The sequence below is a fragment of the Zootoca vivipara genome, chromosome 16 (genome assembly GCF_965207765.1).
Source record: "Zootoca vivipara chromosome 16, rZooViv2.hap1.1, whole genome shotgun sequence".
Taxonomy (NCBI): Eukaryota; Metazoa; Chordata; class Lepidosauria; order Squamata; family Lacertidae; genus Zootoca; species Zootoca vivipara.
The window spans coordinates 22,552,022-22,575,281 of record NC_142599.1 but is presented as its reverse complement, the minus strand read 5'-3'; the positions used below and the strand labels follow the sequence as shown (position 1 = coordinate 22,575,281).

General features: G+C 42.6%; 1 protein-coding gene across 1 annotated transcript in view; it reads left to right on the top strand.

The window, feature by feature from the left end:
• The first annotated feature begins 225 nt into the window (after positions 1-225).
• The window catches only part of MED13L (mediator complex subunit 13L), a 169,656-nt gene continuing 146,621 nt past the window's right edge, over positions 226-23,260 (top strand). The window contains exon 1 of the mRNA XM_035098346.3: positions 226-989. Within this exon, the coding sequence (XP_034954237.3) occupies positions 930-989 (60 nt within the window). The 5' untranslated portion in view covers positions 226-929. The remainder of the gene's footprint in view (positions 990-23,260) is intronic.

Sequence of the window (23,260 nt, the reverse complement as noted above, 5' to 3'; positions counted from 1 at the left end):
TTTTTTCTCCTTTTCCCATCCAGCCGGGAGGCCTGCCCCACGTGGGCCGCGCTGGGCCAATGGCGAGGCGCGGTGCTCCTGGCGGCCGCCATTGCTGTCAGAGCCCAGAGCTGAGGCGAGAGGGCTGTATGTGAGCGTGTGTGAGTGTGTGAACATATCTATATGTACGTTTGAGGCGGCGCTGAGGGAGGAGGGGGGAAAGCTCCCCGCCGCCGCCGCCGCTGAGGAGAAGAAGAAAAGGAAGAGGAGGAGGAGAGAGGGGAAAAAAGAGAGAGGGGGGGCGAAAAAGGAGGAGGGAGACTGGTCGGTCGCGCGCACGAGCGAGACCGCGCTTCGACTAATATCCCGGTGACGACTGCGACGACGACGAGAAGCCGGGGCGTGTGTGTGTGTGAGGGAACGAGAAAGAAGCGGGAGGCCCCGTCCTCCTCCGCCCTCCTCCTCCGCCCGTGAAGAAGGAGGACCCACCCGGCGTCGCCGCCGCCTCCTCCTCAAATCTCGTCACACCCTCCGCCGCCGCCGCCGTTCTCCGCTTGCGGTCGCCGCCCGCGCCGATCTTCCTCGTTTTTCTTCTTTTTTGTGCGTGTGTGTTTTGTTTTTCTGCCTGGCGAAGCGGGCGGGCGCAGGGGAGAAGGAAGGCGAGCGAGAGAGCCCGGCCTCGCCCGCGCTGTGTGGCCGGGGTGGGCGAGGCGGCTGAGCGGCGTCTCTCCTCCTTCCTCCGTCTCTCCTCGGAAGAAGCGCGGAGGGAGGGGGGGAGGCCTTGAAAAGAGAGCGGCGGCGGCGGCGCCCCCCCTCGTCTCCACCGGCCGGCCGGGCCCGCCCACCTCGGCCTTCCTGAGACCCCCTCCTCCTCCTCCTCCGCCCTCCCCTCCTCCTTCCTCCTCCTCAGACATGCCCCGCTCTGGAGGCCGGGCTCGCCGAGGAGGATCATGACTGCTGTGGCGAACGGGGCGAGCCTGGAGGACTGTCACTCCAACCTCTTCTCCCTGGTGAGTGGCCTTCCTTATCCTTGTTGTTATTTGTGCGGTGCAAAGCCTTCAACAATGCGACCCTAAGCCGGGGCTACTCGAGAGCAAGCCCAGGCGCTGCGGGGAGGAAACGCTGGGTGATCCGGCGGTGCTGACTTCCTTGCGCTGCTTGAGGAGCTGCTGGAGCCTGCAGCCCGGTGGGCGCTTGACCACCACTCGCACCCCATCAGGGGTGGGTTGGGTGGGGATAAGGCCCACCCGAGCCAAAGCAAGGGAGAAAATGCTGATAGGGTTTGTAGCATGGTTAGGATAGTAAGTCGCCTCATGCTGAAGCCTGCGACCCTGCGGGCACTCAGTCCACCTGGGGGTAAGGCCCACGGAGCTCAGGTGGCCAGGCTGAAACAAAGAGAAAACGCCGTTTGTTGTCATTTCCTGCGTGCACACAGGGGTTTTGTTAGGATGGCAGCCGGCTGAGCTTGCAGTCCCGTAGGCATTTAACCTCTTGCGAGAAAGGAGAGGTGAAGGCCCACTGAGCTGAGAGGCAGCCGTTCTAGAAGCAGGGAGAAAATGTCGTGGGGTTGATTTCCTGGGGTAAGTAGGGTTGCAGCCAGAGGCCCTTAACCTGGAAGTCACCCCCCCCCCCCAATGTAGAAGCTGCCGTGCTAAAACGCGCCTCCTTACTCCCTGGCGAGTGGGGTTAGGGTTTTGCAACCTTGGGCACCTGGGGGGGGGGTAAACCCCTTATATCGGAGGCCGCCATCCTAAAGCACACTTCCTTGGGAGCAAGGCCTGCTTGGATGTAGGCTTTGCTGATGGGTAAACGGCTTCCGTTTGTGCACGTTCACGGGGATGTCAGCTTGCTTCCTGGGTCTGCTTGGATGGCGGCTTTATTGTGCCACCCTGGGCATGCTTTCCTCGGAAGTATGCCGTTGTGATCGCCGGGAGGCAGCTCCTAAGAGAATCTCAGCTCCATGCTAGGCTAAAGAAGTGTTGCTTTTCCCTCTTCTCTCCGCCTATGGGCTAGCGGCCTTGCATTGCAATCCTGTGCTCTGTGTTCAGCCTAGGCCAAGTACAAACGTGCGTATAATAAACTTTGCCGCCTTTTCGCGGGGTCCTAGGCATAGCTGCTCGGAAGCTGGCCTTCCCGTGTTGCTGAACGGGCATTTCGGCTTTCAGATTCGCAGTGTGACCCTTGCGGTGGTCTGCCAGTGGAGCTTGCTCCTGTGGCAAGCGTGCCTGGGATTGTTGCAAGCCTGAAGGCAGGAAGGGGAGGAGGGTGAGAGTCTGACAAGAGGCAGGGGATACTGCGAGGCCTGCTTGCGGCTGTCGCTAATGTTTTCCTGCCTCCTGCTGACTCGCTCCCGGCAGCAACTTTATCGGCCTTTATAGCCTGGGTGTCAATGCAGTCCTTGGCCCCGACTGCTCTTTCCTCCCCGCTTCCACTCGTCCGCCCCTCTTCCTTGCAAAGGGACTCGCGCAGGCGGAACTGCCGCTTTGCGGCGCCCCCCCCTCCCCTCCCCTCATCTCCCCGTGTTTTCCCTCCGTCTGGTAAGCGGAAAAAGAGTGGAGATGTTAGGAAGGCTGACTCTGCTGTCCTGCAGTCCAGTTCACGCACTTGGAGCTGGCTGCGCCTCCTCCCTTTTCGTAGCGCTATGCAAAGCAGCGGAGGATTCTCAACCGGGACCCCCGGCAGAAGTCGGCGTGCCTAAGTGAGGAGAGAGGGTGGGAAGAAAACAATGTACCCCCTTCCCTTGCCAGCCAAAACTTTGCTAGGCGTAGGTTCCTGTGTGGTGGGTGCCCCATCTCCCCACCTCCTCCTCCGGCTGGTAATTGACAACTTTCACTCTGTTACTTGGATTGTGTAACTTGATATGAATGGAGTTGTTAAGGGTCAGCTGTTCAGACTGGCAGCTACCTATGGATCTTTTCAGAGAAAGTCAGCTGAACTTGAATAAGACCAACATTTGTTTCAGGACCAGGTCGTTGATGTTTTCAATCGTTATGCTTTTCTGGCAGGCAGGTGAAAAAGAAGTCTTGGGGTGGGTCTTTTGCCTGGTCAGCTGTCTTCGTGGGAAGTGGGTTTACTTAGGGCATGTGCTTGTTTACATATGCAATTGTTAATTAGTAGCACAAGTTAAAGCAAGTCGAGTGTGGGAAGAGGGGTGCTGAGTATTGCAAGTAGCTCAGAGCAATATATCTTCTTAATGTGGACTAGATTTGAAAAAAAAAGAATGATGCTTATTAGAATCAAGGACCTCTGGGTTGCTTATATCATCGTTTTAAGTTGTTTGGATTGTACAGCAATCTGTTCTGGCTCCCAACAGCAGCACTATACCTCCCCAATTTTATAATAAATAATAAAAGAAAAAAGTGGGATTGGTGGAAAGAGTTAAGAACAAAGGGATATGGAGAAATAGTCATTCTTTTATTTACCTGATTTGTAGATAGCCCTTCATATGGTGATCCCAGGGCAATAGCCAACATGTTACAAAATGTGAAATAATGTTAAATGATATATTAATTAAAAACAATCATTAAAAAAACCCCAATCAATTAAAAAATAGCAGGATGAGAAAATATAAAGCTTTAACAATTAATTTACCCCCAAATGCTTGGGAGAATAAAAGCATTTCACTTGGCAGAAGAAATGCGTAAGAGTTTCCACCCAACTAAGCCTAGGGGAAGGGAAATGATTCAGTCCCACATTGCAGGTTGGGGTTAATAGGGGGTGCCAAATCTAAAAAGGCTGAAGTTCAGTCTATATATCCAACATTTGTATTGGAGTTTTTCTAATGGGCCAACATCACTAAATGCTCTATATAGCTAGTCCCTGCAGTAGTAGTGTGATACCCTTTATTGCTGCTGCCCTTCTATCTCTGCCTGATTGTCCTAGAGATAACTGCTTGTGTCTTTAAATAAATATAACTGGTATGTCTCTCTGCCATGCATTAGGAAATAGAGATCCTTCTGTTGTCTTTTTAAAGTGGTGGGATGATGTAACTAATGTTTGTTGATTGTAGTTTAAATTATGTAAATCACTTGGGCTTGCTTGATGTTCCTCAAATTTTTGATACGAATCCAGGGGAGTTATATTGTTTAAAATTGCTTTCTTGCTAATATTTTTATAATAATAATTTAATATTTATACCCCGCCCATCTGGCTGGGTTTCCCCAGCCACTCTGGGTAGCTGCCAACCAAATACTGTATTAAAAACACAATACAGCATTAAACATTAAAAACTTCCCTAAACAGGACTGCCTTCAGATGTCCTTTAAAAGTAAGATAGTTGCTTATTGCCTTGACATCTGATGGGAGGGCGTTCCACAGGGCAAGCGCCACTACCGAGAAGGCCCTCTGCCTGGTTCCCTGTAACCTCACTTCTTTAGTGAGGGAACCGCCAGAAGGCCCTTGGCACTGGACCTCAGTGTCTGGTCTGAATGATGGGGGTGTAGACGCTCCTTCAGGTATACAGGCCCGAGGCCGTTTAGGGCTTTAAAAGTCAGCACCAACACTTTGAATTGTGCTCGGAAATGCTAATGGGTTAAAATAAGGTTGCCCAATTTATTTTAAAAGTGATCTTGCTTTCAACAATGCCTCAAATTGCATTGTACTAGAATTTGTGTTTAAACCCACCTTTGTCATGAATGAATGAATGAATGAATGCAAGTGACGTGATTGCTGCAATGTGACTACCCTTAATTTGAAAAGGGTTCATCCTCTTACTGATTAAATATAACCCTGTTTGATGCATCTTTACCCAGAAGCAAGTCTCACATATTCTTTGCTAAGTATGCATTAGATTGCTGTTATATGCTTTTTTGTTGTACAGGAATCCTGCCCATATTACACAAAGCAATGTTTGTCTCTTAACCTTGGCGAAGTTTTTTTTTTTTAATTGAACAGATACTGAGCATATGGAAACAGAGAACAATCCTGCTGCAGTTGCTAAATCTGAGGGGTTTCTGTATAAGCAAGCATATGGTTTCTGCCACCATGGGGTAAACACAGTAATGAACTCTTAACTTGAGCAGAGAACATCAAAACTTGTATGTTCTTCTAGTTTTTATTGTACTACATTCGTGTGTGAGTGTTTTCATAACAAGGATCTGATGGTGCACAATAATATGTTTCAATACATCACTTATGGTATTGTTGACAAATATGAAATAATAAATAGAAAATACACTGAAAATTGTGAAGTACTTCGTAAATGTTAATTTGTTAGGGTTTCTTTTATGATTTCAGAATGAAATCAGAATACTTAACATTTACCCAGAAGCTAAACTTTATAAAGGTTAAAGCTACCCTGGATTGTATAATAAAAAAGATACCCTCAATGCTTGATTGATTTCCAACTAACACAGGTTTATAATAGAGAATGGATTTCTCATTGCTCACAAAGCATTTCCAGAGTGCAGGAGACTCCTTGTGCCTGGGAAGTTGTCCCCTCTGGGTCCTTTGGGAGCTATGTGGTTAATTTTACTAAGCACTTTTTTGTCACCTTGTTGAAGAGCCAACTTTAAAGGAATATTATGAAAAGGCAGCCTGTTTCTATGAAGATGAACTGGAATGATGATGTGATTGGAACATTCAGGACCTGATTATTAATGTTTTTAATGTAGTGATTTGTGCATAGTTGATAGACTTTCGCAGAAAGATACAAACCTGAGGGAATTTCCCCCCCAATAAGATTCTTAGGGTTGCCAACCTAGCAGTTCGAAAGCACATCAAAGTGCAAGTAGATAAATAGGTACCGCTCCGGCGGGAAGGTAAACTGCGTCACTGTGCGCTGCTCTGGTTCACCAGAAGCAGGTTAGTCATGCTGGCCACATGACCCGGAAGCTGTACGCCGGATCCCTCGGCCAATAACGCAAGATGAGCGCTGCAACCCCAGAGTCATCCATGACTAGACCTAATGGTCAGGGGTCCCTTTACCTTTATCATGCTATAGTAATAGGGGTTAAGAGCCCTTTGCAAGTGACTTGATATTAAGAGCCCTTTGCCTGTATCTTAAGAGTGGGTTCCTGCAATAGAGACTCAGTGGGGAGGGTTTTGTAAAAATGTCTACACACTGGAAATGAGGAAATAATACTTTTATTTTTGCTTTTGGGTGAATCAGTGGTGACTGTTCTGTTGTTCAACTGTTCTGTTGTTCAACCATGAGATGCATGGTTCTCATCAAAAAATTGATTGCAGGCTAGGAGGATAGAGCCAAGTGTGAGGTGGATATCTGAAGGAGGCATAAAGAATGGATTGGTGGTGCTCAGCCCTTTTCTATAACTCCCCTTAGGTTTTGTATGTTCCTTTAAGACACCTCTCCAACGTTCTCCAAATGTTTCAGACAACCAACTCTCATCAGCCCCTGGTAGCATGCCCATCATGCTTCTATATGCCCTGGCACCATACAGCTGTGCTGCCTAGTGCTGATGAGAGTTGTCCAAAACAACTGGAGGGCACCATGTTTGTCTCAGCTGCTTTAGGTGCAGAAAAAGCATCTCCCTTATCAGAAGTAGCGAAGAATGTTTGAAGTAGGAATTTGGAGACAGTGCTTACCTACCCAGCTGAAGGGCTGTAACTCAGTGCATCTGTTTTGTATTCAGAAGGTCCCAGTTAAATCCCCAGTGGCATTTCTAGGTGGGCTGGGAGGATATCCTGGAGAGCTGCTGGCAGTCGGAGCAGACCAAACTGAGCTAGATGAGCTAACAACTTATTTTGTAAGAATTATGTGTTTACTTTGATATTGTTGCATTCCATTGAGGTTTTTCTTCCTAGCTGTGAATTTCTAGGGATGTGGGAAAACACTTCTCTTCTCCTTCCTTTTGAGTGGATTATTGGTGGAGCAGAGACAAATATTTACTTCGAGTCTTGCTGGGACAAGAAGCTGGGATGCTAGTTTGTTACTTTCTCCTCCCACCCCTGTTGATTTTGACAAATTTGTTTGTTTATTTTTAATAAACAAAATATACCCCTCTTTTCACCAGGTGGGTTTCAAAACAACTTGCAACAATGAAATGAACAAAATTTTAAATTGTAAATTAAACCTCACAAATGTATTTAGTTTTAACTGAAACTCCCAAATGTATTTATTAGGACTTAGAAGACTATATATATTCAGCTTAATTGAGAAATTTCACAAGCGGTGTACATAAAACAATATCAAACAACAATCTAGAATATCACTAAGCAACATTTCAAAACAAGTATCCATATCTAAAGTGTATGTGCAGAGATAGGTCTGCTGAAATATCTTTTTAGGCAGACACAGGTGTTACCCCACAGTTTGACAAAGGTTTTTGTTTGTTTTTTAACTATGGTGGTTGCCATTGACTTATGAAAACGTATACTTGTGTGATTCATTTTATTAATTACTTGGTGATACATGATGTAGACCTAAAATACCCAGTGAATTTTGATAACTTAGTTAGCAGGACCATTTCATGCCAGGCACTCAATAAAAGTTTTGCTGCCATGCTTCAGGTTGCTCTTCCTGGTGAGAGTGCAGATGCCTATGTACGAGCTGGCAGGGTTGAGTTCCCTCTTGGACTGTCACAGCTGCCTGGCAATGTTGTTAGATAAATTGATTTAGGTTTCCAGGGGCAAGGATCAGGAGCTCCTTGGCACAGGAGAAAGTGGGAAATACAGCAGAATCTTCCTCTTTAGTACAAGGTTAGAGGGGAACGGGTTTCAGGAGAGGCCAATCTGGGAGGGTTGGTGCAGACACTTGGTAAGGTTATCTTCTGTTGTATATCCATCTACTCCATGACAACTTGAGATACATGACCCAGTAGGTTTTGTTCTAGTGGAGTCTGCTGATAACTTGTCTTGATGTTGTGGTAGTTTTACGGAAACTATTCTGAATGAAATTGGATAAGGATTTACACACTTCTTTCAGTATGCTGTGCTGCTGACCGGGATTATGTTTTTGCAGGTTCTGGTGGCATCTGTTCTGTTTCATTCTCTTTCGGAAGGCAATTTATATTAATGTGTGACTTTAAAAACCTGAAAAAGGCAAAGAGAAACAATTTAACAAACTTCTTATCTGCACCTCTCACCTTGTCTTGTTGCTTTGTCCCTCCTGCCTCTGTTGAATTCTTTTGGGCACATGAATAAGGAATTCTGAGCCAGGAGGGTTGTAAGCTTATGATACTATCTGTGAGAGCAAGTATCATGTTGCTAGTGTCAAATTTGTTTGGTTCCTGCATTCCTGATCTGTGTTGACCTCTGAAAACACTGCACTGCAACATTTTACTAAGCTGAGTTAATGAGAATTTAACCATTTCGTCAGGAAACCTCAGACAGGGCAGTGCTTTCCAGATGTTTACTTAAGGGTGCATGATAGAAGAAAATCTCATTGACTGTTTGTTTTTAAAACTTTGGGAATTATTTGTGACTGAAGTGTTAGGGTTCAGGGACTCAGTAGCTATTATCTGAAATCATCTTTTGATTTCAGATAGTGTGCAAGTAGCCTAAGCTTTAATCAGAGCTAAACTAAATTACTCTGTGCATTAAATCTAGCAACATGTGACACACAGTGTTGTAACACTGCCACTGACTGATCTTTTGACAGCTTCTTAATAGTCTCCGTAGCTAAAGAATATGATTTTGCTTAATGATGGTGCCTTATTTTTTATGATATTGGCAATAATTCCATATGTATATGTGCATCCCACTAACCCATGTACTCATATGTGGTGCGTATGGTAAATGGCCATTGTCAATTTCCTCTTTAATCTTTAACAACTTTCATACTACTTTTTACAAAGGTCGTCTGCTGGAATTGCAGTGTGCAAAAATGTTGTCTGCTGGAATTGTTGTGTGCTTACTAGACGTGTGGACTTTGTGATAGAATTCAAAATTGGAATAGGTTTCTGGAGAACTTTGTAACAAAGCCCAACTGGGGATAATACATGCACATGTTGTGATAATGTACATGCAATCCATGTACTGAGATGGGTTTTTTATGTGAGGGACTGATACTTTATGGTACAAAAAAGCTTATTGCCTCTTTGAGAGGATGACCACATCATGTAACCACATAACAAGCATAAGATGCCATTGGTTGCTTCTTAAAACGGTTTTTGTGTGTATGACCAGGCACTTACCGGTACTTTGCAAGATGTTTGGTGCCCTGGCTACTTGCCCATTTCTCTGGATTGAGGCCATAGCCTTAAATGAATAATACATCAAACAAATGAAGGCTGCAGTCCTAAACACATTTACTAGAAAGAAAGCCCCATTGAACACAGTAGTACTTACTTCCCTGTAAACCTAAATAGGATTGCACTGAACACTGTTTAAAGCTTGAAACAGCATTCTTGAGCACACTGGAATAATGTTATACCTCATTTTTCCTGCTTCTTTCATGCAGCTCAGCAGTGTTGCTGCTCAGTAGGAGTCTTTCCCTGATGGCATCATTGTGCCTCAGGGAATAGTATATACACAATTCTATTTTTAGGGAGAGGGTTATAAGTTGTGATCTTAAAGGGTTTTTAAAACCTTACTTGCCTATATGCTTATCTGTATGCTCCTTGGCTTGACATAGTGGAATTCCCCTAGGATGCCACTTTTGAAAAAAAAACCTTAGTTCTCTTTTGTCATTTTTTAGACCACAGCACTTCCTAGTCTTTTATCTCTCTCCTCCATTTATGGCGATAGCTTTGAGCACTTTTACTGAATAGAAGAGAGGAGCACTACTGTGTGTGTGTGTATATGTGTGGGCTGGGCAGAAAGTAGATCAGGATCTGCTGGTAGAGTTATTGTAGATTGGCAAGGTTTTCCGGCTCCATAGTGTTTAAAAATAGCAATATCAAAACAACTTTTGCCACCTAAAATTAGACAGAAGAAATGAAGAAAGCTAACCAGGAGTGTTCAGAGGGATGTGGGTGGCGCTGTGGTCTAAATCACAGAGCCTAGGGCTTGCCGATCAGAAGGTCGGCAGTTCGAATCCCCACAACGGGGTGAGCTCCCGTTGCTCGGTCCCTGCTCCTGCCAACCTAACAGCTTGAAAGCACGTCAAAGTGCAAGTAGATAAATAGGTACCGCTCTGGCGAGAAGGTAAATGGCATTTCTGTTTGCTGCTCTGGTTCGCCAGAAGTGGCTTAGTCATGCTGGCCACATGACCAGGAAGCTGTCTGCGGACAAATGCCAGCTCCCTCAGCCTATAGAGCGAGATGAGGACACAACCCCAGAGTTGTTCGCGACTGGACCTAATGATCAGGGTCCCTTTACCTTTAACCAGGAGTGTGAAATAGGACTGGGATCTCAATTCAGTGCTCATGCTGAAGACCAAATCCAAGGCTCACAATGCACTCAGGGTACCTTGAAATAACAATAATAACTTTTGCACCTGTATTTTGTAAAAAAAGTTAAGCCTGATGAATTCTCCCATTATGATGGATATATAATTACAGTAGCTCAGGGGTTGTCAACGTTTTTGGACAAGTGGGCACGCTTCGAGTGCTGTGGGGTCCAGTTAGAAAATGGCTACCATGGGGGTGTGGCATAACACAAAATGGCTGCCATGGCATAACACAAAGTCCTGATTATGGAGATGATGATGATGACTTATTCGACTTATACACCACCCTATACTCGGAGGTCTCAGGGCAGTTCACAACAAGACCACAACATATAAAATCAAACCAAAAGCAATAACCCAGTAACCCCCCCCCCCGCCACATTCTGAAAGGGTGTTGGATGTCAATAAGATCAACCAAAGGCCTGGTTAAAAAGGAACGTTTTTGTCTAAAGGTGTATAATGAAGGCGCCAGGCGAACTTCCCTGGGGAGAGCATTCCATAGTCAGGGAGCCACTGCAGAGAAGGCCCATTCTTGTCTTGCCACCCTCTGGACCTCTTGAGGAGGAGATAGAGGTGTTAAAGGCACATGAGCACTGTTTCCCCCTCATGCCAGTCCTAAACCCAAGCATAGGCTGCCATTCTGTGCCCATTAACTCCATTAAACATAAAGAGGCTTCTTTCTGAAGTAGATATGTATACAATTTTACCGTAAGTTAGCTATGTAGTGAATTCTTAATGAGTTCTTGGACATCACCTCCTGCACAGCAGGTGGCATGGCTCATTGCAGAGTTTTCACATTTTGCATTTGACATTCTTTGTAATATTCACCCACACTTGATTGCTTAGTAGTATTTGCAGAAAATAACATCTTGTGGGTACCTGATCTCAGATGAACCACCCCACAGGAAAGATGCATCCCAGTTGCTAGGGAAAAAAGGAAGAGCAAACTAGGGAGATTCCAAAGACTACTAGAAAATAAAACAGAAGCAGGAAACATGCTCTAAAGAGGAGGGGAAAACAAAAGCTTTTTAGGAACCCAGGGATTTCTATTTCCTGATGTCCGAATGACTCACTTATCAATCACAGATCTGACTTCATACATTGGCTGAAAACACTGGCAGGTGGGAGCTGCCAGGCTGGCTTCTTTCACAGAAACCACCTCAAAGGGTACCCACACAGTTTACTTCATAACCTCTTTTTTGTAGTGCTAGTGGCTTTATTTTTTATTTTTTTTAAAAGCAGGCTGTCATGGGTGTTGAGTTGGTGCCCCCCCTCCCCAGTTAACATATGGTAGAACAGTTCTCAGGCTGTTTTGTATCAAATTTGGTTGATGTGGAATATAACTTTGACCTAATTACTATATTAAAATAATATTTTTTTCTGAATTGAAAAAGAGTTATAGAAAAAGATGCTGGAAAGTTGTGCAATTCTGGGTTGTTGTTTTTTCCCCTTGAAAATGCAGTTTTAACTGCATGTCAGACTCGTAGCCACTTCCTGGATCATTGCCAATGCAGCAGTTTCCCCCTCCCCCATTTCCAAAGGTTATTGAAAGTGTTCTTGCTGTAGTTCTGTTGTGTTGATGTCTCTAACATCAGTTCGCTAGATGGATTCCAGTCTCAAAATGCATAATTGGGCACAACCCAGCAGTAGCACATGTTGGGTTTGTCTGTTTGGAAACCTCTGGAATTTAAGTGCACGGTCAAGCACTTAGCTGTTGTTAGATTGATATCCTAGGGACCATAGGGCAGGCAGGCTCTAATGTGTTTTCTTGCATTTCTCGTTTTTCTGCTAAAATGGGGACTGAAAACATTCTCTTTTCTGGCACTGCATGATGAGGTGTTTGCAATTCTTGGAGCTAAGTATTGCTACAGAAAATACAATTTCCTTTCTCCCAAAAGTTGCGTAATAGCTAGCCATCTTGCTACATGCAAATGCCTAAAAATGGCAAGAGAGCAGAGGTGTAGGGAATTCTCAGGAGATCAAACACTGAGCCACTTACAGCCCTTCCCTGTGAAGGTGTGGGTGTGGAAGTGGGAGGAAACATTTTTTAAAAAGCTCTTTGAGGACAGCAGATTTAATTGTGTGTTACTCCTGCTAATTTCATGCAGAACCATAACATTTAGGTATAGTTCAGATTTGCAGCACACTCTTTCAGCTGAAACTGGTGGCTTTTTTATTTTATTTTTGTTATTGGTGGTGGTATTGTGGTAGATCTAATGATAATTTTTAAAATAACTGACCCAGTCCATCTAATTGTGAATTTTTGATTTAATAATAGAAAGTATTTGAGTAACCTATGTTTTCCTCCCTTATGGTTTTTGACTTGGGCCTTTTTAAAAATGAGGCTGCATTTAAAATTTTAAATGTAAATTGTATTTTAACCTGTATTTTAACTAATTGTTTTTCTTTATGTCTTATTGTAATTTTACTGGTGTCAGCCGCCCTGAGCCCGGTTTTGACTGGGAAGGGCGGGGTATAAATATAAATTTATTAATTTATTATTATTATTATTATTATTATTATTATACAGTGGTACCTCGACTGTCCGCGGATCCGTCTTCGTAAGTCGAGGTTTCCGGATATTGAAGCGCCGCTTGTGCGCATGCGCGAAGCGTGATTATTGCGCTTCTGCGCATGCGCCGACCGCGCGCGATGAAAAGACTTCCAGGGTTGTTGACTTCGGAAGTCGAAGCGTTGTAAACCTGTATAGCAAAATGTCACCCAATATAGAGAACACTTTTAAAATCAGTGTTCTATATCTGATTAATGAAAAAATTATTACAGCCCTACTTTTTTCGTTTCCACCCTTCTTAAACTGAAACTGAGGACAAATAGAGTTTTCACTGTCTGGAAATCTTGTAGGAGCATAGGGCTTTATACCAAGTCAGATCGTCCCTCCATCTGCCTCATTATTGTCTGCACTCACTGGCTGTAGTTTTCCAGGGTTTCAGATGGGAATATTTTCCAACCCTTTTAACTACAGACTAGGTTTGAACCTGGGACCTTTTACATGCAAAGCATATGCTCTTCCACTGAGCTATGGCTTTCTTCTCACTGTGTTTACAAAGGTAACATGTGATGCTGGTGATGTGCAATTTGTGTGTGTGTGTGTAGTCTTTCTCCCTCACAAAAAGGAGGGTGGGTGCAGAACGCTTGCGTAAATTGGGCATCTGCATGTATCAACTGTGTGATGCATTACTTTTTATGTATAGAGGGATATGCACAAATTCCTACCTCTTTCCACTATATATACTAGTGTAAGCTTTATTGTGCAAAATGCTTTTTTAAAAATGCCATGTCAAAGTAGTAACTTTCTCTGCTTCTGGCTCCTTCTGTTTGTATGGTTTGGTAAACTGTCCTTGCCACCTGGGTGTCCAGGTATCTGAAATACCTCTTCAGCTAATTCAGGGCTAGCACTTTAAGCATTGAAATGATTGTCCAGTTCAGTCTTCAGTGACTTCATTAAATCCAAGTCAGGTCAGATGGCAAGGCCAGGGTGCAGAAATTATGGTTGATCTCGGTAGCCAGCCATTACTTTCTGCTACTGTTAAGTTCAGTTCCATCCTGATAGCAATATTACAAAACAGATACCAATTTTATCTGATGGAATGAAGTTATGTGTAATAATGTGGGTTGATAACTACATGAGCATTTAATCTGAAATTTACTTTATTATATATTTGTATTTGAAGCTCAAATATTACATCGGCATTTTTGGGTACATAACTCAAAATGTGGGAAAAGTGTAATGTTTTGTCAGCATTGACTGTTTGAGTTTCTTGTCTGAACATTTTATTTCAACACTGAATAAGGAATTCTACCCTTTTCCAGAAGTAGGAGTCCTGTGATATCCTGCATCAAGCAGCAGATTGGATCTAGTGATTTACAACCCCCCCCTCCAATTCTGATTCTGTCTTAGAGGTGTACCCCTTTTTGTGGCGTGGCTTCATTGGTTATAGTATACTTTTCAGTTGCAGTTTTCTAAGCTAGATCATTGAAACTCTGTCCACAGGGGTTGGAAAAGCTGTAATTTTGAGCTATGTTCTTTATTCAGTTTTTCTTATGAAACCAGATTTTAATGTACTTCATTCAAGTCCCTCAAAATTGCTTCCGTGTGTGTGTGTGTGTGTGTGTGTGTGTGTGTGTGTGTGTAAAAGTCTTTGTTCAAAAGAAAAAATAATCTTCTGTAAAATTTCGGTCTACAAACTTTGGCAGCTCCACAACTTTCTTCTAGGTTTCAGTACTATGCTTACTTACCTGGAGGTAAGCATTGCTGTCTGAGTAAGCATGCATATGATCAGGCTGTAAAACACACTGTGCATTTGCTTAACAAAACTCTTTTCTGCCAGCTGTAATACTATCTTTCCACTTATAATAACCAGCTAAATGATCTATCAAAGAAGTCCTGCTGTTTCAAAATGCTTGCTTTGTTCATTGTGTTTCATAACCATAACCAAAAGAAAATAATACATATAAAATTACTGCAGTAAATATGCTGCTAAGTACATATGATAAACTAAGCAGTAATAAAGTCAGCATGTTGTTGCAGCATAGAAAACATATGGTTGTATCTTGTCCTTAAAGTTAATATTCCAGAAGTTTATGAACAGATTCAGTAAGTCTGTAAGTTTTTTAATATATAGATATATATGTGAAACCATTGTCATTTACAGTGTCATATCCCTTTTTAATGCTATTCTGAAATTTCAGGGATGGGTGTAATTTTCAGATTCTAAATCTGTAATGTCTACTTTTCCTGCTAAGTACTTTTTATGATATTTCCTTAATTCTCCCTAACTCTTCATCTCCAAAGTCTTTGCATATCTGAACAAACCTTAACACTCCATCTCCAACACTTACCTGTCACATTTGTGTATATTTTACCATAGTAAGGTGCCATTAATAAATGTTTTTAAATCATATAAAAATAAATAAAATTAGCACTAATCAGCCCAATTGACACATTATTAAATATCCGAACCCACTCTTCTTCAGGTATTTTGTTGTTTAAATATCTTTACCTCCCCACACCCACAAGCCTGAATCCAAAATCATTGTATATATTTTACTCAGTGCTTTTTTTCGGGGGGGGGGTTACGCATACCCCTAAACATTTTGTGAATATAAATTTGGCCTCATTGAGGGGCAATATTTCAATATGAATAGGAAAATGAGAGCACCTCTATACATACATACATACATTTATTTATTTTAGTAAAAAGCACAGATTTTGCTTATGAGATTAGGAAAACAGAACAAGTTCTTCAGCTAATGCTTTAAACTGGTAGGAGTCTTGTTACAAAATAGGAAGAAATAGCCTGCCCTGCATGTTTCTTCACCTTTCTCTGTGGGGTTTGGCTATTCAGCTGCCAAACCCTTCCCCACTGTAGAAACTGCTAGCTTTCGTGGGGCTAAAATGAAGGCTGTACAAAGATAATTGTCACATATATTGCTCCACCCACTTTTCCTCTGCCCTGGCACGTGGCACCTAGAAGGTTGCCTGTGTGGGAATATAGTCCTTGCACCGAAAATGACCCTCCTCTGTTTTGTAGCAAGTACGGACTGAGGAAATGCTCACCTAGGGATACCCTCCCTGCTAGGCCCAGTTAGCAAAGCTACTGTAACTTGTGCCACCATCCAGTGCACCTTGAGAGTGACTTTCCCAGCTTCCTGTTTCCCCACACCTGTAGAATTTATGCTCATGATCCAAGCAGTAGGACCTTGGAAGCTTGCCTGAGCTGGGTGGAGCAGTTCCTCTGGTGTCCCGACAAGCTCACTGGTTTGCATTGCACAATAAGCTGTCATTTCAACTATTTGCTTTTTTCCTCAGTCCATTCTATCTGGAGTGTGGGACAAATGCCTCTAAAGACACTTCAATTCAGAGGGATTAAATGATAAGATTATGATGATGATGATTAAAAGTAGTACAGCCCAGAGCCCTTCTTACGGAATTCTAATATTCACATGATTTTACAGATCTGGTCTCTAAAGTACATAGTAAGCTCATTGTAGTTCTATTTTTAGAAAAAGTGGGTTTTGCTGAAAAGGTCAGTATACACTACTTACAATGATAATTTTAAAAATATAAAATGGTAATGAAACCTTAAACTCTACTGGTTGCGTTGCCATATGATTGGTGAACTCTTAGCTTCAAAATCCTATAATATTTTCTAAGGCGGTTGTTACTTAATGAGTTGGTTGTGCCTATGTGAAATCTGTTTACCTGGTAGGAAGCTTCAGCATCCAGACTCTTTCAACTGAAGTTTGGAAATAGTTCAGTTCTGTTTGAAGGCTCGTAAAAATGCTTCCAGTAGCAATTGATTAAGGTTTTAATGCCCATGGTCCTGCAAAGTTTTGTTTGGCTGTTGTTCCTGGCGAGTAGCCTGCTTCTAGTTTTCATGCCCATTCTTTGTCACCCCAGTCAGCCTTTGCTATAAATTTGATATCTGTTTTGAACTTAAAAACACTTACAAGCACTTATAGAGCGCTGACAAATTATTTGTCATTTTGCCAAACGCCTTAACAAATACTTTGTCTTGCAAGCAGGCATTTTAGTGTTAACAGGGACATGAACTGCTTTGTCAGGTGTGCCGATACTAAGTTTAGCCAATTCTGAAACTGGTTTCTGCTTGCTCTGGGGCTGATGTTTAGTTCCTGAGGTGCACTGGCTAACATCCAAAGAACCACAAGCAGGAGTAGTAGTAGTAGTAGTAGTAGTAGTAGTAGTGTGTGTGTGTATAGGTGGTGGTGTATAAACTCTAGTGGGCCATAAAAAGGTCTGAGAAAGAGAAATGTGGAAAGGGAAGAAATTCCCTTTGATTTGGGATCACTTCTCTGATCAAACGTTTGCCTTTTGGGTTAGAAACAGATTTTCTGTGAGGAGAAGAGTATACTACTTTTCTGGGCAATGTGCTTGAATGTGTGGATAATGTGCAACTGTGGGAATTATTGAATGAGATTGAAAATCTGGTCTCGATCCATTGTAGTATGATTTCAGGCTTGTGTTTGCCTCGATTGTCCTTTTGGATGACCCCTTATGCCCAGTGGAGGACAGGAAAAGTGTGTGTGTGTAGAGAGAGAGAGAGAAAAGAAGAAAGCAATCTTTTTGTAACCTTAAGCGATGCAGCTGAAGTGTGGGAATAGAATCTGAACACTGCACAATGCTGTTTTCCATTCTTCTTTCCAGTGTTGCTCCTTCCTGCACTTAGCCCAGGCCTACCATCACAAAAATAGGTAATAAGCACAAACTAAGGGCAGGAAAGATTGTTATTGGGTAGACGACAGCAGTGTATACTGTATATTTCTCAGGTGAAGAGGTAGTGTGTGAATATTCGTGTTTGAGAAATGATCAGATTGTTTTTTTTCCCATTCACATAGGTTACATCTTAAGTATAGCCATAGACTTATCTGTTCCCTATTTAACCTGTTTATTATAGAAGGGAAAATATCATTTACATTTTAAAAAAATCTATTCAAAGAAAACCCCTCCATTTTTATCCATCCTCCTCATACAGTACATTGTTGTTGTTGTTGTTTAGTCGTTTAGTCGTGTCCGACTCTTCGTGACCCCATGGACCATAGCACGCCAGGCACTCCTGTCTTCCACTGCCTCCCGTAGTTTGGTCAAACTCATGTTCGTAGCTTCGAGAACACTGTCCAACCATCTTGTCCTCTGTCGTCCCCTTCTCCTAGTGCCCTCAATCTTTCCCAACATCAGGGTCTTTTCCAAGGATTCTTCTCTTCTCATGAGGTGGCCAAAGTATTGGAGCCTCAGCTTCACGATCTGTCCTTCCAGGGAGCACTCAGGGCTGATTTCCTTAAGAATGGATAGGTTTGATCTTCTAGCAGTCCATGGGACTCTCAAGAGTCTCCTCCAGCACCATAATTCAAAAGCATCAATTCTTCGGCGATCAGCCTTCTTGATGGTCCAGCTCTCACTTCCATACATCACTATTGGGAAAACCATAGCTTTAACTATACGGACCTTTGTCGGCAAGGTGATGTCTCTGCTTTTTAAGATGCTGTCTAGGTTTGTCATTGCTTTTCTCCCAAGAAGCAGGCGTCTTTTAATTTCGTGACTGCTGTCACCATCTGCAGTGATCAAGGAACCCAAGAAAGTAAAATCTCTCACTGCCTCCATTTCTTCCCCTTCTATTTGCCAGGAGGTGATGGGACCAGTGGCCATGATCTTGGTTTTTTTTGATGTTGAGCTTCAGACCATATTTTGCGCTCTCCTCTTTCACCCTCATTAAAAGGTTCTTTAATTCCTCCTCACTTTCTGCCATCAAGGTTGTGTCATCTGCATATCTGAGGTTGTTGATATTTCTTCCGGCAATCTTAAGTACATTGCAGAAGTCTAAATGGGAGGTTACCAAATACTATTGAATAAATTCTACAAAAGAGCAGCTGTTGAAGAGGGATGTCCTTGGGCTGCAGTCTGCAAGAGGCAGTTTTTCCTATATTGCAGTAGCTTTCTTACTCAAAAGCAAGTCATGTTCTACCATCTTCATTTCAGTTATTAAACACAATTGCTTACTGATATACATTGCTGAAACTAGTTCTTATTGCAGTGGTAGCAATCAAGTTACTAAGAATTCTTAACAGATTATATTGTCTGCTGTTACGAAGCCATGCAAACTTCATTTTTATAGATAAAGACTTTTCCTTATATGATAATGGACTTTGTATGTTCCAATTACTCAATCTGAATGATAAAAGTAGAATGACAGGACAGTCCTGTTTGTGACTGCTAAGAAGTAATCCCTATTGAGTTCAATGGGGCTTCATATCAGCGGAGTGTGTTTAGGACTTCAGTCTGAATTATGCCAAATATAAGCACAGTGGTTGTACACATTGTTTTGCAATCATCTGGCTAGTGAAAGTGGGATTCTGGTGTCAAAATGGCAGTTTCTGGGAACATGATAGCTCTCTTTTCCAAATGGGGGCAATCCTCACTCTTTCCTACTTGAGGAGCAAATGGTTAGCGTGTGTGTGTTTGGTCTTCATGCCCTGGCCTATGGCATACCACCTGCCTCTTGGAAAAATGCCAGGGTTGCTGCTACAAGATTAAGACTGGGTGTGGATTATGTATCTTTGTGCTGCTTTGATTATTCTGTAGCCTGCAGTTAAGCACTGGGAATTGCTGGTTTTGTTACAAATCGCTAGCACAAATATAAACAATGGTTTATATTTGGTTTATACTGTACCTGGATGCTACCTTGTATTTATGTTTCAGTTCCATGATTTTGTTTACACTGGTGCTTTTAAAGGTAAATCTGAGCCTTTGTTTTCTTTAGAATATTTGATTTTGAATTATTAATCCTGTAATCTTTGAAATCTGTGATAGGCACTGGAAGGGGTAAATCTTTTCCAGTCTTAAATCCTATATGGACGTATGTCCTCAATCTCATTCTTATAATTCTGCTTGCTGAGATGGTTGACTAGTGGAGTCTCAGACTGCCACTACTGTTTCAAGATTAGGGATTATTCATTGGTGTACACTTAAACTGATTGTTTTCTGAAATTATAATAAAGCAAGGGTGACTCACCTGCAGATTAGATTGATGTAAATCAATGATTTTAAATTGGCAAGAAAAAGGCTGATATAAATACTACATCATGTTTTCCATTGATACTACTTCCTATGTTTCCTGAACATTGATGCAAATCTGCCCACAAAAATCATGTATGTTATTTACACTGTTGTTTCATTCTTACAACCAATCCTTTCATCTCTTAGTGATACTGTATGCATTTTGCATGCTTTCCTTTTTTTAAAACCTGTAAAGTGAATAGCTTCCCTATTTAGAGGGAGTATCTTTCAAATATTTTCATAAAGGATCTTAACAGCCACACCCATGACAGGTTACAAGATTAACAACACAGTCCTATTTAATGAGAAGTGGGTTCCCTTGAGTTCAGTGGTGGTTTCTCCCAAGTAAGTGGGTTTAGGGCTGCAACTGAAAAATGGAAATATAGAAGTCTGGAATTTTTGCAGGCTTTTTCCATTCAGGAGGGGCTACTTGCTTGCAGATTTTGTCCTCTTCTGTCAAGTATTGGGATAGAACAGTGGTTCTCAAAGGATGTAGCAGTAGGGGATGACAAGTTGGGTGGGGAGAGATTCAAGGACAAAAACATTTAAACATTTCAGTATAGTATAGGTATAGGTACAGTGGTACCTTGACAGCCGAACAATTCGACTTCTGAAGGTTTCGACTTCCGAAGTTGACAACCCCGGAAGTTCTGCGCCTGCGCAAAGCGGCGCGCGCGTTCGGCGCATGCGCAGAAGCGCCGCTTCGACAACCAAAGACTTCGACTTATGAAGACGGCTGCGGAATGGATCGTCTTCGTAAGTCGAGGTACCATAGTATAGTATAGTATAGTATAGTATAGTATAGTATAGTATAGTATATCAGAAGTTTTCAATCTTTTTGAATTCATGGCTCCCTTGACCAACTCTTCTTTCTGCGGCACCCCTGTGGGGCTCAGGAGCCCAGTTATATCACCCCTTGCCTGCAGAGCTGACAGCCTCTCACCCTTTTTCGAACCTTCTCCCTTCGGGAGTGTTCTTTCTGCCTCCTCTCCTTGGGAGAGCCCTCCAGGCAGCCAGTGCCCCTAGTCTTAGAGCTGCCCCCCCCCCCGCTCCAAAGACAGGTGCTTCCTCACACTGCCCCTTGGGGGCCTGGGCCTTATCTGTCCATTCCCAACAGCAAGGGCTAGCAGACTGGCTGGCTGGGCTTCCTCACCCACTTGCTTGCTTATTCTGAGGCTGCCTCAGATCCTGGCAACCAGTATCCCCTGGCCAGCCCCAGTGGCACCATTCGCCTGCAGAGCTTGTAGCCAAGGCTGTTGCAACAAACAGCTGTGCAAGACTTTGGGAGGCAGAGATGCGAGAGGGCATTAGAGAAGGAAGGGTAGGAAAGCGGGCCAGAGGCCATGTTGCCCACAGCACCCCTGACCATCATTCAAGGCACCCCAGGGTGCCACTGTACACTGGTTGAAAACCACTGTAGCATAGCATAGCCCAGTATAGTATAAAAATATATCTTTTTGAATATACTACAAGCAGTAGCAACATCTACAACTCTCTTCAAGAGCTTTTGCTAGTCTACAGTTCTCCACGACATACTGTTGTGAACAGGGATTTTCAAATCTGTCAAATCTGAAAGGTCAGAAAAGAGAAAGGCTTCTTTGTCTGGATGAGGAGATGAGAGTTTGCTGATCTCAAATTAGACCTAATATAAATGAGAAAAAGCAAGCTCACACCTCTCATTGAGTTTGTAAGCATACTTAAGGTACATATGTAAGCGTCTAGTTTAAAATTATATTTTGGGAATGACTTGTGTTCTTATGTAGCTGCATTGTTTTATGCTTTCTGGGTGTCCCATGATCATATTATAAAGTAGTTGTGTTCAATGTTATAAATCAAGCAATGCTAGGTGTTGTTTCTTACTGTTTTCCAATGTATTTCTTAGCTATAAAAAAATAGGTGTGGAGCTAGTAAATTTTTGTTCTTAAAGTGTGGCTCAGAGAAAAAAGTTTGAGAACCACTGGGTTAGAAGAACCTGTGCACTCCTCTTCCCCCCCCTCTTGTGTTCTTCTTTCCAGAGTTGCTACTCTGTGCTTCACTTGGCAGCCCAAAAGTAGAAAGCAAAAATGAGGTACCCATGCAGAGCCAGATTCCTACTGAACAGACATATTTGAGAAATGATTTTCATCTAGAAAAAACATTTATCTCAACATACTGGTTAGAAAACTTTAATTCAGTTTATACATTAATGTGGGGTTTTAGCTGCTATTATTATTATTATTATTATTATTATTATTATTATTACAAAGCATGATTCGTAGACCAAGAACAAATCTTTGTTACAGCACATGGTTAGTCTGGAGATTGCTAAACCATAGTCCTGAGTTCAGATGGCATGTTAAGCCAAACCACAGTTCACCTTTGCGGGGCTCAGGAGCAAAAATACATGGGAGGAGCACCTGTATGCTTACATGTTTGTGCCAAATGGTTTTGCTTAGCGTGATATGTGAACCAGAGCACTATGTTGCACATATGCCATGCTGTGATGTTCTGTGGAATATGAGTGTGCCCTGCTGTTGTAGAGGAAATTTTGAAATAAGTGGATAGTAATTGTACAGGGTCACATTAGAATTGCAGAAATCATGAGAGTTCATAAAACAGCAAACTCTGCTGAAAGTAAGCTGTACACAAAGAGGTGTGAAAACAGCATTCAACCAACTTGGTTACAGTATATTTGCTTACAGATGAAAGAGATTTATTGGTACAGTGTGGTTTTCTGAGTGGTCATACAAGGGCAATTCATGCACTGAAATAACATTGTTTCCCCTTCAGTGAATGTAAACAGGAAAACAGTTTTCATTTGTGAGTTTTACCGGTAGCTGAGTAATATATAAAGCTTTGGTTAGCCATTGGGGTGAAAGATAACTTGCAACAACTTTGTCACAGAGTACTTCCAGCACAACTGGTAAAATTTGTTATGCTGATGACTTAAATGGCTTCAAAACAGAGCGCTTGGAGCTTTGGGCACATAATTCATAGATTGCATGATACAGATAAATGCTTGCTTCAGAAAGTTTTTCGCTGAACATTTCTCAAAATGCATAATTAAAAACCAAAATGAGGACTTATTCTGAATGCCCAAGCACAGCTTTGCATGCACTATAGCCTGCTCTCTTGCTATGAAATTTGTGGTACTGAAGTGTATATCTTTTCACAAAATGTGCAATGCCTTTAAAGTGGGTTTGAGTTAGTGTGTGTTCAAAGGATAGGGGTGGTGGCAAACCAAGATTTTGTGGTGGTAAAAATTGCTTGGAGACAAAGGCATTACCTTTTGTTAATTTTTTACTCCTGACCTACTTCAGTTTTGTTGAAATAGCGGTTCCAGGTTTTATCTTTCACTTATTATTAGTTCCTCCAGATCGTATACATGTCTAATATAAACTAGCAGAAATTCTGCTGCAGTT